The sequence below is a fragment of the Phyllosticta capitalensis genome (genome assembly GCF_038381095.1).
Source record: "Phyllosticta capitalensis strain CBS 128856 chromosome Unknown BKA78scaffold_4, whole genome shotgun sequence".
In the NCBI taxonomy this organism is placed as follows: domain Eukaryota; kingdom Fungi; phylum Ascomycota; class Dothideomycetes; order Botryosphaeriales; family Phyllostictaceae; genus Phyllosticta; species Phyllosticta capitalensis.
The window spans coordinates 935,919-949,723 of record NW_027117442.1 but is presented as its reverse complement, the minus strand read 5'-3'; the positions used below and the strand labels follow the sequence as shown (position 1 = coordinate 949,723).

The 13,805-nt window shown below is 56.2% G+C and overlaps 6 protein-coding genes across 6 annotated transcripts; 2 read left to right on the top strand and 4 right to left on the bottom strand.

Moving 5' to 3' along the window:
- Positions 1–150: 150 nt before the first annotated feature.
- On the bottom strand, positions 151–2,904 carry BKA78DRAFT_342719 (CRO1 protein). The gene has a single exon (XM_066890401.1). The coding sequence runs from the start codon at positions 2,824–2,826 to the stop codon at positions 361–363; it is 2,466 nt and encodes an 821-aa protein (XP_066745260.1). The 5' UTR covers positions 2,827–2,904; the 3' UTR covers positions 151–360.
- Positions 2,905–3,038: 134 nt separating this feature from the next.
- BKA78DRAFT_311182 (2',3'-cyclic-nucleotide 3'-phosphodiesterase) lies at positions 3,039–3,970 on the top strand. Its single transcript, XM_066888187.1, has 3 exons — positions 3,039–3,132; positions 3,242–3,695; positions 3,752–3,970. The coding sequence occupies exons 1-3, from the start codon at positions 3,126–3,128 to the stop codon at positions 3,927–3,929; spliced, it is 639 nt and encodes a 212-aa protein (XP_066745259.1). The 5' UTR covers positions 3,039–3,125; the 3' UTR covers positions 3,930–3,970.
- An 86-nt stretch (positions 3,971–4,056) lies between these two features.
- Positions 4,057–6,670, bottom strand: BKA78DRAFT_368232 (armadillo-type protein; the record flags this gene model as incomplete). Its single annotated transcript, XM_066892630.1, has 3 exons — positions 5,907–6,670; positions 5,500–5,871; positions 4,057–5,449 (listed from the first exon to the last, which is right to left on the bottom strand). Exons 1-3 carry the CDS (start codon positions 6,239–6,241, stop codon positions 4,057–4,059), a joined length of 2,100 nt encoding a protein of 699 aa, XP_066745258.1. The 5' UTR covers positions 6,242–6,670.
- On the bottom strand, positions 6,459–8,093 carry BKA78DRAFT_113898 (uncharacterized protein). The gene is made up of 4 exons (XM_066882313.1): positions 7,630–8,093; positions 7,543–7,571; positions 7,347–7,484; positions 6,459–7,295 (listed from the first exon to the last, which is right to left on the bottom strand). The coding sequence occupies exons 1-4, from the start codon at positions 7,784–7,786 to the stop codon at positions 6,930–6,932; spliced, it is 690 nt and encodes a 229-aa protein (XP_066745257.1). The 5' UTR covers positions 7,787–8,093; the 3' UTR covers positions 6,459–6,929.
- Positions 8,094–9,652: 1,559 nt separating this feature from the next.
- Positions 9,653–10,759, bottom strand: BKA78DRAFT_113872 (uncharacterized protein). The gene has a single exon (XM_066882312.1). It carries the CDS (start codon positions 10,396–10,398, stop codon positions 9,718–9,720), a length of 681 nt encoding a protein of 226 aa, XP_066745256.1. The 5' UTR covers positions 10,399–10,759; the 3' UTR covers positions 9,653–9,717.
- Positions 10,584–12,054, top strand: BKA78DRAFT_351807 (uncharacterized protein; the record flags this gene model as incomplete). Its single annotated transcript, XM_066891241.1, has 4 exons — positions 10,584–10,634; positions 10,698–10,715; positions 10,768–11,326; positions 11,375–12,054. 4 exons carry the CDS (start codon positions 10,584–10,586, stop codon positions 12,052–12,054), a joined length of 1,308 nt encoding a protein of 435 aa, XP_066745255.1.
- Positions 12,055–13,805: the final 1,751 nt, after the last annotated feature.

The window sequence follows — 13,805 nt, the reverse complement described above, 5'->3', positions numbered from 1 at the left end:
CCGGAGAAAAAAGTCTTTTCGTCGCCATCGTCGTCATTGGTCATGATGCTTGCTCTTTTGTCGTCTTTTTGGTGGTTGATACAATCGCCGTGAAAAAAAGTAAGTAGGGATGGCTGGATGCGCGGGAAAAACACACGAGACTCCGATACCAAAAAAAAAAAAAAAAAAAAGAGACAATGGGACGAAAGGCAGTAGGTACCTAGGGAAACCACCGCCGACCGCCGCGCTCTCATCCTCCTCCTACAGCCGTTCTCTGCAAACCACCGCGTACAATGCGTAATGACGATGAACCTCGATCCCTTGCCCCCATACCTATATTCCCCTTCCCCCTTGCCCTTTCCCTCAAACCATCCCGACCCCTCACAACAGCGCCTTCAACGCGGCGACGCCCTCCTGCAGAATGGCGGGGTTCTTTGTGTCCTTGAGCACCTCCTTCAACACGGCAGGTCCATTGACGGCCTTGACCTTCTCGCGGCCCTTTCCTCCCACCGGTCCAGGCGCCGTGACGAGGTTCTTGAGACAAACAACACCGCGATGGCGCAGCTCGTCGGCGTCGTCCTCGACGAGGCCCATGACGATGGCGACGCCGCGGTCGCGGGCGAGGACCGCGTCGGCGGCGGCGTCCCACTCGGTGAGCATGGCGAGGGCGCCGCCGGCGGCGCGGCGCGTGGCCAGGTCGTCGGCGTCGGCCAGGGCGAGCAGGATGTGCAGGCGGTTCGCGGCGGCGGGGGAGCCGTCGGCGAACTTGATGGCGCCGTGGGGCGAGAGTTGGAGGTTGCAGACGAGCTCGACGGCGGCGCGCTGCACCATGGGGTTGTTGGAGAGGAGCAGGTCTTCGATGCGCTCCCAGGCTTGCTTGATGATGGTTTCACGCGCGTCGTCTTCGGCGGATGCGAGATTGGTGAGGGCGAGGAGCGACTCGAAGACCGGAAGCAGATCGCGATGCTCCTGTTCGGGATCGTCGTCGAGGAGAGTGACTAGCGGTCGCACCGCGGTGGTGATTGGTAGCGTTGAGTTGGAGAAGATGTGGTGGGGGTTGACGGAGATGAGGACGCGCGCAAGGATGTGGGCGGCGGTCCGCGAGGCCGACTTGCCATACGATGCTTGCGTATGCGTCGAGTGTTGCTGCACCGTCTCATTGACTTGGAGCAGCGCCTTGATGACTCCCTGCTGTGCCATCGGGCCCCTGTGCTTCTGCTCCTTGGACAGGGAGAGAAGAATCCCCAAAATCTGCGAGAGGACGTTGGGCGACGCCTTTTTGCATTCGCGCACCAAAAATGGCACAACTCCTGCCTGCAATACCTTGGCACATCGCGCTGTTACGTGGGCATCATCGTCGAGAGGGTCTTCAGGTGCTGGCTTCTTCGAGTTCGCATAAGCCTTGAGCTGTGAAATTCTCTTCTGTTCTTCGGTTCGTACGGGCCGGTAAGCAGTGAGGTTGCTCAAGATGGTCAATCCGCCAAATATCAGGGGCTTTGGTGCTCCTTCGGCATTCATGACCTTGACCAACTCCCGCAGAAAGACCTTATCCTTTGCGAGCTCTTCCTTGACCCTTGGTTTGAGAGATGAGTATGCCAGACCCTCGACCGACTCTTGCTTGACAACCTCGTCCGATGAAAGAACTACGTTTTTGAATCTTGCAACCAACTCGTCCTGTCCGTGATCATCAGAGTCGGACGCCATGGCGCTGTCTTCCCCAGCGGGCGCCTCGTGAATTTTGACGAGAATGAGAGCCGCCTTGTTCGCTTTGGCCTTATCCAAACTGGTCTTTGCAACATCCTCAAGCCAAAATTTGACATGCTTAGCAATGGCCTCCCTGCAGGATTTCTCAATGCAGGCTGCGCTGAGCAGCTCAAGTGCGGCTTGCTCCAGGCGCTGACTTCTCCGCGACATGACAAGTTCCGGGAGCCCCTCCAAGAAACCCTGGGTCAAGAAGAGAGCAGCACTCTGCTGAGGGGCAATGGGGAAGATGGCGGCAGCGGCAGAGAAGGCCAATACCAGGCCGTCAGTGGTGGGATACTGCACTTTGTGGGCGACGAAGCGCGAGATCAATTTGGACGAGTTCTCTGGCGAGAGCTCCAGCAACTTGGCCGTCGCAAGCGTCGCTTGACTCCGCAAAGCCGGGGGCGCTCGAATGTCCATCGAGGACAGAATGACATCAAAGCCATCGGCGTCGATGATGCCATTGAGGTGGTTTGCCTCTGCAACGAGCGCCCTCGAAATCGACTTCATGGCGCGCTCGGGATGGGCGAGGCCAGCTTCCATCATCTGCGCCAGAGAGAGCATGAAGATGTCTCTCAATGCGGTGATGCGCTCGTCCTCGGCGGTCCAGGCAGCGGGATCCAGGAGGACGACAAAGAGGCCCTCGGTGCTGTCATCGCCGCGTTCAAAGAAGCGCTCGAAGATGTTGTGCGGCTTCTCTTTGAAATGCGAGGCTAGGTACTTTCTGGCATGCAATTGACCCTTGAGCAGACGGCCAGTGATGCGGTCGGCAATGGCGTCCTCGCCCGTGAAATCCATGAGGATCTGAGTCGCTTCTTCTGCGACATCCCGGCTAAGCTGGTTGTGCTCGACGTACTTGACGGCGTCCCAGCCATGCGTCTCATTCTTTGAATTCAGATAGCTCTTCAACAGACGCACAAAGGGCCCGCGGCTCTCTTGCTCTTGCAGCCGCTGCCACGTATCCCTGATCAGCGCATTTTCGGGCTGCAGGGCGGATGCTTCTCGGAGCAGCTCGGCAGCGTGGACGTAGTTGGCGCTCTCAATGTCAGCGTCGGCCTGGCTAACGAGCTGGGTGATTCTGGTTTGGTCGCTGTCTTCGGCCATGGTGGGATGGAAATGGCATTGCTAGTGGAGCACGAACGGCCGACGGGATATTGTGGGGGGGGACCTTGGCCGTCCGTGTGCGGTGGGGATGAAGTAGTTGAAGCGTCAGAAGAGGTTGGTCAAAATAATCGGGGAAGGCGCGTGCACGTGGCGGGAGCCCCGCTGAGGCGAACTCGACTGCAGCTTGTTTGAGCTTGCTTTCAGGTACAATAAAGACTTCAATTCTCCCAGGACAACCCTCCCAGACTTCATCTTTCTCCAATTGGCTTCTGCGCGTCTCCTCACGACCGTTGCCCACCATGCCAGGTACCTAGCGTTCCAACAAATTCCTCCCGTCCACCATGACCCCCGCGCCACACCTTCCTTGTCCACAACCGCTCCCGCCTCACATGCTGCCCGCGCTTATGACAGCCAGGCTGCTCGTTATGGCTCGTTCCTTCCAAGGAGTCTCCAATCCGCAACAAGCTCTTCAGCCTGATCTCGCAAACGCTGCCCGCGCAATTCCCACATGTCACGCCTGAGCAGCTGGTCGCAAATGGCTTCATCCCTCACGTGACCTTGACGTCAGACGTCCCGGTCGACCTCTTCTCTCGCGCCCCCGAAAACGATGAAGCGCGTCGGAAAGCCGATGCTCAGGCGTGGTTGGATGGCATCCGACCGTCTCTGCCGCGGGGCAGTGAGGTCGACGTCCGCTTCCAAGCGCTCGATGTAGGCCAGAAGTTTGTCCAGAAGCTCACCCTGCGCGTCGAAAAGGAAGGCGTCAAGCCCCTGGCGCTCTGGTCGCGGATTCTTGCCGTTGAGGATGGCCTTGATCAGCCGGCTCAGCGGTGGGCCAATGAGCTTTACCGGCCTCATTGCAGTCTGATATAGTAAGACTCCTCTTGTCGTTGGTTGCGCTGTGGTCGTCATCGCTGACCATGGGTAGTGGAAGTGTGGACATCTCCGACGAGAAGAAGTCCCAATTACAGAAGCTCGTCGAGGATTCTGGCATCGGTATCGATGGATCTGGAGATCTCGGGGGCTGGACTGGAGGCACTGTCTGGCTTGTCCCGACATTCAAGCCGATACCTGAATGGGAACCATGGGCGGAAATCGTCATATAAAAAGATAAAAGCCTTATGAATTGCCTTTTGCGCAGTAAATGCGTACTCTTCAACGCCGATGCCATGTCTCTACTTTTGTGCACCAAAACCCCATCCCCTAATTTTCGACAGGTCCATGCTCCACCAATCACAACTTCTCAAGCAATATCCTAGATCCAGCATTACGACTCACAACCGGCTTCTCTGCCTTCTTCTTGTCTCCCTTGTCCTTTGAATTCTGCTCGGTCCCTTGCGCAGCCTTCTCCAACTTGGCCTTGTCCTTCTTCAGCGCCTTCAGCACCTTGTCCTTGCTGTCGAAGCCCTCCGCTTCGACCATGGCGACCACGACGAAAGAGCTGGGTCCGGTTGCCCACTCGGTGAGGTGGTCTTTGATGTTTGCGTAGAGGGCGTTGTGGAAGTTCAACGGTGGGTCCACGAGCGTCAGCTGCTTGGTTTGCGGGTCGAAGTGGCCGCCGGTGGCCAAGCTTTTGAGCATACGGCCACCGTGCGAAGCTTGTGAAATGTGACCTTCGGAATTGGGGTCACCTGCAGCAAGCGCCGCGACGGCATTGACTGCTTCCGTCTTGTCGCCCTCGGCGCCCAGCAACGTCTCCGTGATGAATTGACAGCCGAATGATGATTCGGCGAGAGCTGAAGGGTCGGCAGCGACGACACTGAGGAGGGACGGCGAGTATGCGCGGACAATCTCCTTGCGCCTGACTTCCGGGTCCTTCTTGGAGGTTTGCTTGCGAATTTCGTGAATCTCGTCCAAAAGAGCTTGATCCTCATTGCCTGGGAATAGCCACTTTGTAGGGCCAGACAGAGGGTACAGGAGCACAATGCGGCCACCCTTGTCCAGGGCCAGATTGAGGAGCTTCTCTTGCTGCACCTCCATACTTGACGTAGTGCTGAGAAGTTCCGGGTAAATGAGCTTGGTGGTCAGGACGGTGTCGTCGACAACGTCCAATGCCGCCAGAAGGACCTGGTGTCCCCACTGGTCCACTGCCATGATTTCAATGTTGCCCTTGTAAACCTTGAGGAGGTTCTTGCGGTCCTTTGCTGTGCCGTACGCAAGAGCAAGCGCAACGACCCGAGCGCCATTCTTCGTAAAAGCCAAGTTCTTCAACAAGTCACCCTCCTCGTCACCCTTGATCAGCTCCAAAAAGTCTGTAGCCTCTTCAGTCCCGGGCTTGGTGTTGAGAAAGTACTGGAGCATGGCATCGTGGAGCATCGTAAATCCAGTCATCTTCTTTTGGATGAGCTGGTTGATGAGATTCTTGAGGTGATTCATGATGGGCTGGCGCTTTTCGGGTGTCTTCTCCAGTATGTTCGACAGCGTTGCGTCCGTCTCCTCGGTCTTCTTGCTCTTGAACAATGCGAATTCCGGACCGTACCATTCCTGGAGCATGATTGCCTTTTGCTGCTTATTCGCCATACCCCGGTAAATGTCGTCCAGGATCCAGGATGCCTCAGGGTTGTTGATCAGACGCTTGATGTGGCCGTAGAACTCAGAAATGACCATTTCTCTCGTTTCCTCGTCACTGTTTCAATTTGTCAGTTCTTGTCCCAAAATAGGAGAAGAATCACGCACCCTCCAACAAGAATCTTTCCGACAAGGAACTTGGCATATCTGCTCTCAGACAAGCTCTTGTAAGTGCCCTTGAGCTCGGTCGCAATCATTTTCCGTTGAGCTGGCGTGCCGTATTTCAAGGCGGTCTGGACGACGCGAGTCGAGTCGTGCTTGAAGACAAAGTCCTGGACTCTGCCGGTGATGATTCCAAAGAGCTCGGTGAGAAGCTTCTGACGCTCGTCCTTTGGCACGGCGGACTTTATCCGCAGGCGCTCCCATATCTTCTTGGCCCGGTGGATGTCGTCGCCGTGGGGTTTGGCCAACTTGCGCTCTTTCGCAAGCTGCTTCTGCTTCTGGTGGGCTTCGCGAGAGTTGGATCCTGATTTTGTCAGACTGGGTTGCAATCCTGCGCGATCATCGTCGCAGACTTACCTCCAGCGCTCTTGTCGCCCTTGTCGCCGCCAGATGCAGGCTTCTTGGATTCCTTCTTGTCCCCACCAAGCTTTACGCCGCCGTCCTCACTGTCGCTTTCCATGGAGACGTCGCTATCGCTTGCTTCTTCTGCGCCGTCTTGTGCCGAGGTGCCGTAGAAACCAGTGTCGCTCTCGGTGGTGTCCGACTCGATCAATTCCTCGGAACTCTGTTTCTTCTTCGCGAGCTTGGCCGGCTTCGCATCCTTGCCGCCAGCAGCGGGACGCGCCCTCTTCTTCTTGTCGCCAGCATCCCTGGTCGGTTCGGACTGTTTGCGCTTGACTCCTGCCATTGTTTGCTGTTTCGGACGATTGATGTTGGGCGGTGCACAAAAAGTTCCAATTTTTTGGAAACATTTCGGTGCTCGGACCAAGGGACTCGAGGCGGTGGCAGAAACATGACTCGTGTACCGACCGTTTACGTGAGATTAGCGCCGGCGATGACGCATGACAAGACGGAATCTTGACAAGGGTGCATCCAAGGAATATTCAGGGCATGATGCCACCGGATGCTTGACATCCGATTCCACATCAGCTGAGCATTCTTCGTTCTTTGGCGGACACACAGATCCAAAAAGGTGATTCATGCAGAGCGCCATGCTCCGACTTCCCGTCCCGTCTGCACGCGCACATCGGAACAGAGGCCCTGCGTCTTGATGTATGTTCCACTTGGAAGATCAGCCACGAGAATGCGATTCTGGTCTGTTGAACATGTGTATTGCTTGCCTCGAGCCTACGCACAAGGACAGATAAATATTAGAATGTAACCACCGTGGACCATTGTCCAAACCCTTCATAAACATGAGGTTGCGAATGTCGACTCCATCCTGCCTGCTGAGCGTGCCGTGCCCGAGGACTTGTACCAAAAACGCCAACGGGTAACCCAAGATACGTCCCATCATGCTGCCTATGCGGTGCCTGCCGATATCAATGGCAGTCAAAATATTGCGACCCCCAAACTCCCAAAACACACCATCATGCTTAGTTGGACTCTTCAGGAATTTCTCCATTTGGACGCTCCGCAGGTCTGGGCAGAGGACCCAGTTCAGCGCCATGTCCACTTTGCCCTCTCTTCCGTCCGGGGACAGGAATGTGGAAAGACGAGGACCTGCTCGTGGAGACGAGGCTCTCGGATGAGTCGCCGAATCTGGAGAAGAAGCCCTTCTTCTTGGGCTTGGGTTCGTCGTTTAGTCCCACATCTTCGAATCCTTCGTCGGCGGTGGATAGTGGTCGCTCGAAGCGACGCTCGCTCAATGACGACCGGGGCAGGCGCGCCGCCCTCGAGTCAAGGCTTTGACGGGGCCGGATATCCAAATTGTCGACAACTGGAGACCTGGCGGAGATGTCCTAGACAGCATGAGCACAATGCCTTGTGGAGCGCGGAGCTCTTTGACATACAAAGGATCGACGGTAGGAATCGAACGACTCTCGGGAGATGCTGAAAGGTTCATTTTCAGACAGAGCCTTGGGGGGTTTCAAGGATGACGTTGACGACTTGGTGGACCAGAAGCTGGTCTTCTTCTCGGGCGGCGATGGCTGAGGACTTGGTGTTAGCAGGCGATTGTGCTGGGGCGCAAAGGCGCATGTTGCGTACCGGAAGGTAGACGCCGCTGTCATTGATTTCTGCGACATGGTCAGACGACGTGGTCAAAGACGAATGTATTGGATCGGGTAAACATACCACTGAGCTTGTACTCTGCTGGTTCCTTGATATCAATGGGTTTGACGCCAACGGCCTTTGCGCGTTGGAAGCCACCAGGCGCGCCGTTGGGACGTTGGTTCTCGTCGCCAACGTCGAGGGCACCGGGAGCTCTCCTGAAAGGGTTTCGGATGGGCATTGTTGCGAGTACAATATGGATTCAGAAGCGGGGTGAAGATGGATTGGATGGATGGATTGGAAGTAGACTGGCGTAAATCTGTGCAGATAAAGTCTGGCGCACGGTGGAGGCCGGACTGGATAAAGAGAGGGAAGCGGACGTTTCGGGGGGCAGTGCTGGCGCAGGCAGGCGCAGCGGGAGGTGAGGGCAGGAGGGAAGGTGTGGGTGGCAGCCGCGAATCCATCCATTCAGCAAAGAGCGACCCGACCGGCCACCGCCCCGACGAGACTCTCTGTCTGTTGCCAGTTGCCACTCCACCGTGAGAGCAGCAATCAGGCAAGGAGCGTGCAAGGATCGACAGGGCTTGCCAGTTACTGGCCCCACCAACCCGTCTGCCGTCTTCGCTCCGTCTCCGTTTCCCGTCCGTCCAAGATCCCGCGGGTCGACAAAAACGAAACTTTGACTTGCCGCGCCGGCCCGCTGCCATTCCTCTGTCGTCATATCGGGTCCCTGAGGACGCGAAACCGACGGCGAGCACAAACGCACCGAGTCCCGTCCGTCTGTGCAAGCACAAATCGGACGACACTCCACTCCTACCTTTCTGCCCTTTTGATCTCAACGACTTGGACAACGACGTCAACAGGGCGTCTCAGCCATGACCGCAAAGACACGTCGACGATAGCACGTTGTTTGCGTGGGATAATGTCGTTGCATGCCACACGCCAGCGCCCTCATTGGAGCCCTCTGCATGTCTAGCGGCCAGCTTGTGGCATCGTGTATTCGATAGCAAGCCTGTATATGTTGCATGTCTCGCTCTTCATGGTCAGTCGGGGCATGAAACTCCAGGGAACCTTGTCTCTTGCCGAAAAGCAAGGTATCGAGCACGACAAGCTTTTTGACGACAGCAGCATTCCTGCGAATACCCCATCTGGACTGCAAGGTACCCGGCTGCAAGAGACTGAGACTGGAACGCGCGCCTCCTTGCTGAGGGTCGATGAAGGGAGTGAGTAGGTCGCGAGGGGCGCACCCTGAGATAAAAAGTGGCCGAAAACGGAAAAAGAGGGGACCAACGAAGGACTCAGCAGGACAATTTCATTGTGCGCCTCGTTCTCTCTCTTGCAATGCCACCACTCCACGTTCGGGATTCTCGGGAACAGATCAAGGACTCGTGCCTAAACCGTGGAATAAGGCTGAGTGTCTTTGCTGCAAGTAAGCTGCCTTGCCGATCCAAGCACCATGACACTGCAGAAGTGGTGAGATGGCAGACGTGAGGCTCGTTTTCCCGGAATTCATTGAATTGTGGCCCCCGGATGAAAGATGATCTGGAGAGGCCTGCGGCAAGTCGAGACGTGAGGTGGACTTTGGCGACAATTAGAGTGTCCTGGCGGGCGTGCCGGTCCAGCCCTCGGGAAGTTCTGGTAGTTAGCTGATGGGCCCCGACAATAAAGCAACGGTATTTCGGGAGTATTTGTAACACTGGGACGGCACTTGGCGCTGACGCGAGGCAAAATACGGCAAGGCATGGACCGCAGCCAGAATGCCAACTTTGGCAGCTGGGAAGAGAGAGAAAAGTCTGCAATGGAACCACGACTGCATGCGGCCATGTCGCTTGAAGATGGCGCACATGGCCGTGGTCGGGATCAGGGCCATGATGGAGGAGTGACCAGGTGACAATTGGGAATAGCGTGAGGGGCCAGCCGAGCTGCAGTGAGAGATCAGAGAGGGTTTCCTAAAATTAGCGGGCTGCATGGGGGACGGGCATGGACAAGGGCATCGTGCAGGGCGGTGAGGCAGTCAGAGGTGATGAAAATAGGTGAAAGCTGGAGGCGAACAGGAGAAGAGAAACATTTGCGCAGAGGCCAGAAACGCAGATCAAACCAGGGCTCCAGTCCGGCGACGCACCGACTGTGGGGGCCCAGGTAGTGACACCAAAAGACGGACGTCCCACGACATCAACAACTCAACCCTCCAACCCAACCCAACAGGCACGCCAAACGCCAACGACGCCTCTCGACGCCTCGCCGCCCAGCGATGGCTCTTCCTCGTGGGCCAGCCCGCGGGAGGAGAGTAGGAAAATCGGCAGGCCGGCGCGTCCACAGGCGCTCTCCGCATTCCCTCTGAGCCAGCGCCCGCTGTCGCATGTATTGGATGGTGCTGCAGCAATCCCGGTCCAGGACTTCGTGTGCGTGATTACGGCGTTTATTCTGCTGTACCGCCAATCCGACGCGCCCTCGTCTGGCGCCAGGTCGTATGTAATTTTGCAGCCCATGCAACCGAACCACCGTGACAGGAGACACGTTCTCTTTTGATTGCCACTCGACCTCTCCTTGAGCGTCTGCTTGTCGTCTCTGCACGTCATTTTCTGTTCTTCCTCCCCCTCCTTCTGGCTGGCCCTGCTCTGGTGCTTGCTCTGTGCTCCGTCCCGGCCTGGCCCTTAACCTCTCCGTCCGCGCCGCCTTTTTCAGCCTCAAATCCTCTAGTTCCTGTTCCTGGTCCACCCAGTCCGGACTGCCAAGCACTTTACGAGCCAGCCCCGGGTGGCTTTCCAGAAGCTCTTGCCTTAAGAGGCCGCGGGTCAAGCACGTTTTTGCTGCCAAGCCCAAATCCCAAACCTCTCGCCGCCCAGTACCCATATTAGGTCGTCGCCTCTTCCATCTCTGCCTGGGCTCGGCTGCCGGTCCTTTACCCTAGTCTTCAGTACTTCATTTAGCCATCCGACCACTCTTTTGCTCATCCACCTGCCTTACCCTCCCTCCCTCGCACACTTCTCTCTGCTCGATCACCTTTTCATTGAGCGTGATCGCTCCATCCCACAACAATGGGCAAAACCTTTTTCGTAGACTGGCCCTTGTGGGAGCAAATGACCTTTGTGAGTCGCGGCCCTTCCCGTTGCGTGGTACCCGTTCCGACTGCTAACACTGTCCTCTCCTAGGTCCTGGCCACGGCAATCGTACGACCTCTTCGGCTCCTGGCATCCTGGATTTACCTGCTAACGTTGATAGGTCGTGACAATTTCCGCCGGCTATGTCAAGGTGGCATACACCTACCGCAAGATGAAGAAGCTCACTGCCGCCACCACCCCTGGCGCCAGGTCTGGGCAAGAGCCGCAAATGGTCGAGTCCGGGATGCGTGGGAAAAAGGAGGCCGACGATGAGATTCCATTCGGCATCAAGGCCATCCAGAGCGGTATCGAGATCGAGGGTATTTGGGTTTCGGGAGCGAACACGCCTGCCAACAGAAGTCCCACGAGCTCTGTTTTCGAAAAGGCACATCCCGAGCCTCCAGTCGTCAACATCAGATCCGTCTCTTACGAAATTCCTCACTCTGCTGGTCCTTCGAGCGTCGCCTCCTCTTCGCGCCCGTCGGCTTTCGACCGCGCTGTGTCTGCTGAACGTCTGCCCAATGACTACCCCAGGGACAACTCGCCTCCCGATTCGATCAGTGCAGGCAAGGCGCGCCAGCACCGTCCTCCTCCGACGGCCTACTCTCGGTACAGCCAGACTGTTTTGAAAAATGAGGCGGATAATTACGAGACGAGGTCGACCGCTAGCGAACGTGGTGGTAAGTTGAAACAGCGGCGCGGAATGCCTTGGCAGCTTACTGATGAAGCTTATTTTGAAGACATCGATCAACCTCGCGCATCTACAGCTACTTTTGACCACTACCGCAACCAACAGAGCTACACCGATGATAGCTACCTGAGCACCTCCCCGGAACACATTCGGACATCTCCCAACCCAAAAGACCCTCGTGCCGACTTGCGCCTGTTGCAGAGCCATCGCATGTCCCACGTTGCCGAGACGGGTTCCCTTGCACGTCGCGAGCGCCGGAAAACCAGTCAATCTGGGTATAGCAACTACTCGATCGACGTCTCCAACGCTCGCTACGCCACATCTTCCGGTCCACCATCGATCCCTGACTCTGAGCCTCTGCCTCCTCTTCCCTCTGGATATGATGCGAACCCTTTCATGTCGCCGTCCGAAATCAACCTTGCGAGCCCTACTCGTGACAGCCATCCCGAGAATGCCACTCAGCAAGGTCTGCCGCTACTTGAGTCTTACCAGCCCCGTCGGCCAAACCTCGACGATGACGAGTACGACATGGAAGACGCACAAGATGCCCAAAACAACCAAGTCCTGCGCAAAGTGAACTCAGGATTCGAGATTCTCAAGCCCGGCACCTTCCCCCAGGTGCCCCAGCACGAGTCGGCGCCGCAGCCGAAGAAGCTGCAAAAGAAGCGACAAGGCTCAGCCAGCTCACGGACATCCAACTTTGTCGAGCAGGTTTAATGATTGCAATGTTATAGACACCACACAACCACACAACCCTCTTGGCGCGGCCCTACGACCTGCACATAATCTCTATTTTCTGTTTTTGGCTGCTTGCTGCAATTCATCATGTTGGGTGGCCGAACGGCTTTTTGTCTTGGGTTGCTGTCTTTCTCGGTGTCCCTGCCCTCTTTTTCCTGAACAAAAACAAAACAAGCCCCTCTGTGTTGACGACGAACGACGAAGACGAGCGATGCCTTCCATCCAAATCGGTTGCCATCATCGTACCACCCACAAATGCATATACATACATATAAGGACCAACAAGAATGGCTCATCACACCAAGCAGTCCCCAGCCGAATCTCGACTGGGGCTACGCCACACCACAAGCATCATCATCTTTTAGACTACTCTCTGCGCCGTGGCCAGCGACAGCAGCAGCAGCATCACAAACCGGCGTTTGATCTTTCCTGTCGCACAACATCGATTCATCAAGACGGCGTTTTTCTGATTGTTTGGCTTTTTTCATGATTTTTTCTCGATTGGCTCGGTGGGTTTGCGGTGCCTTGGATTGGTTTGTTCGGGGCACATGATTGCGGATTGTTTGGTTTGGCTTGCTTGCGTGCGAATAGAGGCGTGGACAACTTTGGATGCTCTACTCTGCACTGCGAGAGAGGGAGCGAGGCGACGGACAAAAAAAAAACTTCAAATGGTGGATCGATCGGATTGACTGGGACAGTGAAAGGACTGATGTTGACTGATTGAATTCATGTACGCACGCAATTGCGACTGACCTTTTCAAACGCGCGATGCAAGTGAGTGAGCCAGTTCGAACGTCTATCACTTTGCTTGAAGATGGTTGATGCGCGTTTTCAGACTAAACAAGTCCAAGGTGTTTCTCTACTCAAAAACACCAACCTTGGATTACTCTGTTGTTTCTTTGGACTTGCGCATTCACGTTCGGGTGCCTATTCCAAAGTCCTCCTTCCCTCTCCATGTACCAGCTGTTGACCCATGAAGTCACAGAAGGATTTCTGAATCCATGCCTGCACACTGCACTGCCGACCCACTTTCTCCTCACAAGTCACAACCCACCTACCCGTTAGCCTGAGCCTTTGCCATTGTTGATGTCGATCAAATCTTGTTTACACAGCAACAACCATCATCACCACCACAACCATGTCACTCTTCCCCCCATCATCCACGACGATCCACGATGTCACCAAATCACCAAGTCACCAACCCTTTTACACCCGCAACCATCCATCCACTAGCCATTGTCCGCCCCAAGCACCCACCCACCCACCCACCACCTAGCGCAATGGCGCAAGACACACACCCTCGCCCACCGCAAGCAATCCTCCACAAGTGCGCTAAGTGGCTTGACGGACCGTCACCGTCGTCCATCGGGCCCTGCCCTGCGCTGCGCCCCCCCTTCTTTTAATCCTTCCATTCTCTTCAGCCGCTGCTTCTCGCCCTGTCGAAACGCCACAAAGCCACAAAGCCACAAAGCCACAAAGCCACAAGCCACTCGCCGCTCTCCGCTCATTTGGGGGAGGGAAGGGGAGTCTTCCATGGTTTGCTTCCTGCTGACCCTGGCAATCTAATTGGGGTTGGATTGGATTGCGTCGGGTGGAGGTGGAAGTGGAGGTGGGATGGGGTGCGGAGCGGAGCGGTTGTTCTGGTCGTGGGTGGGCGGGTGAGCGGCTGTGCTGTTTGCGGGTGCGGTGTGAGAGAGGGAGAGACGTGGATTCAGATGGGTTACATGTTG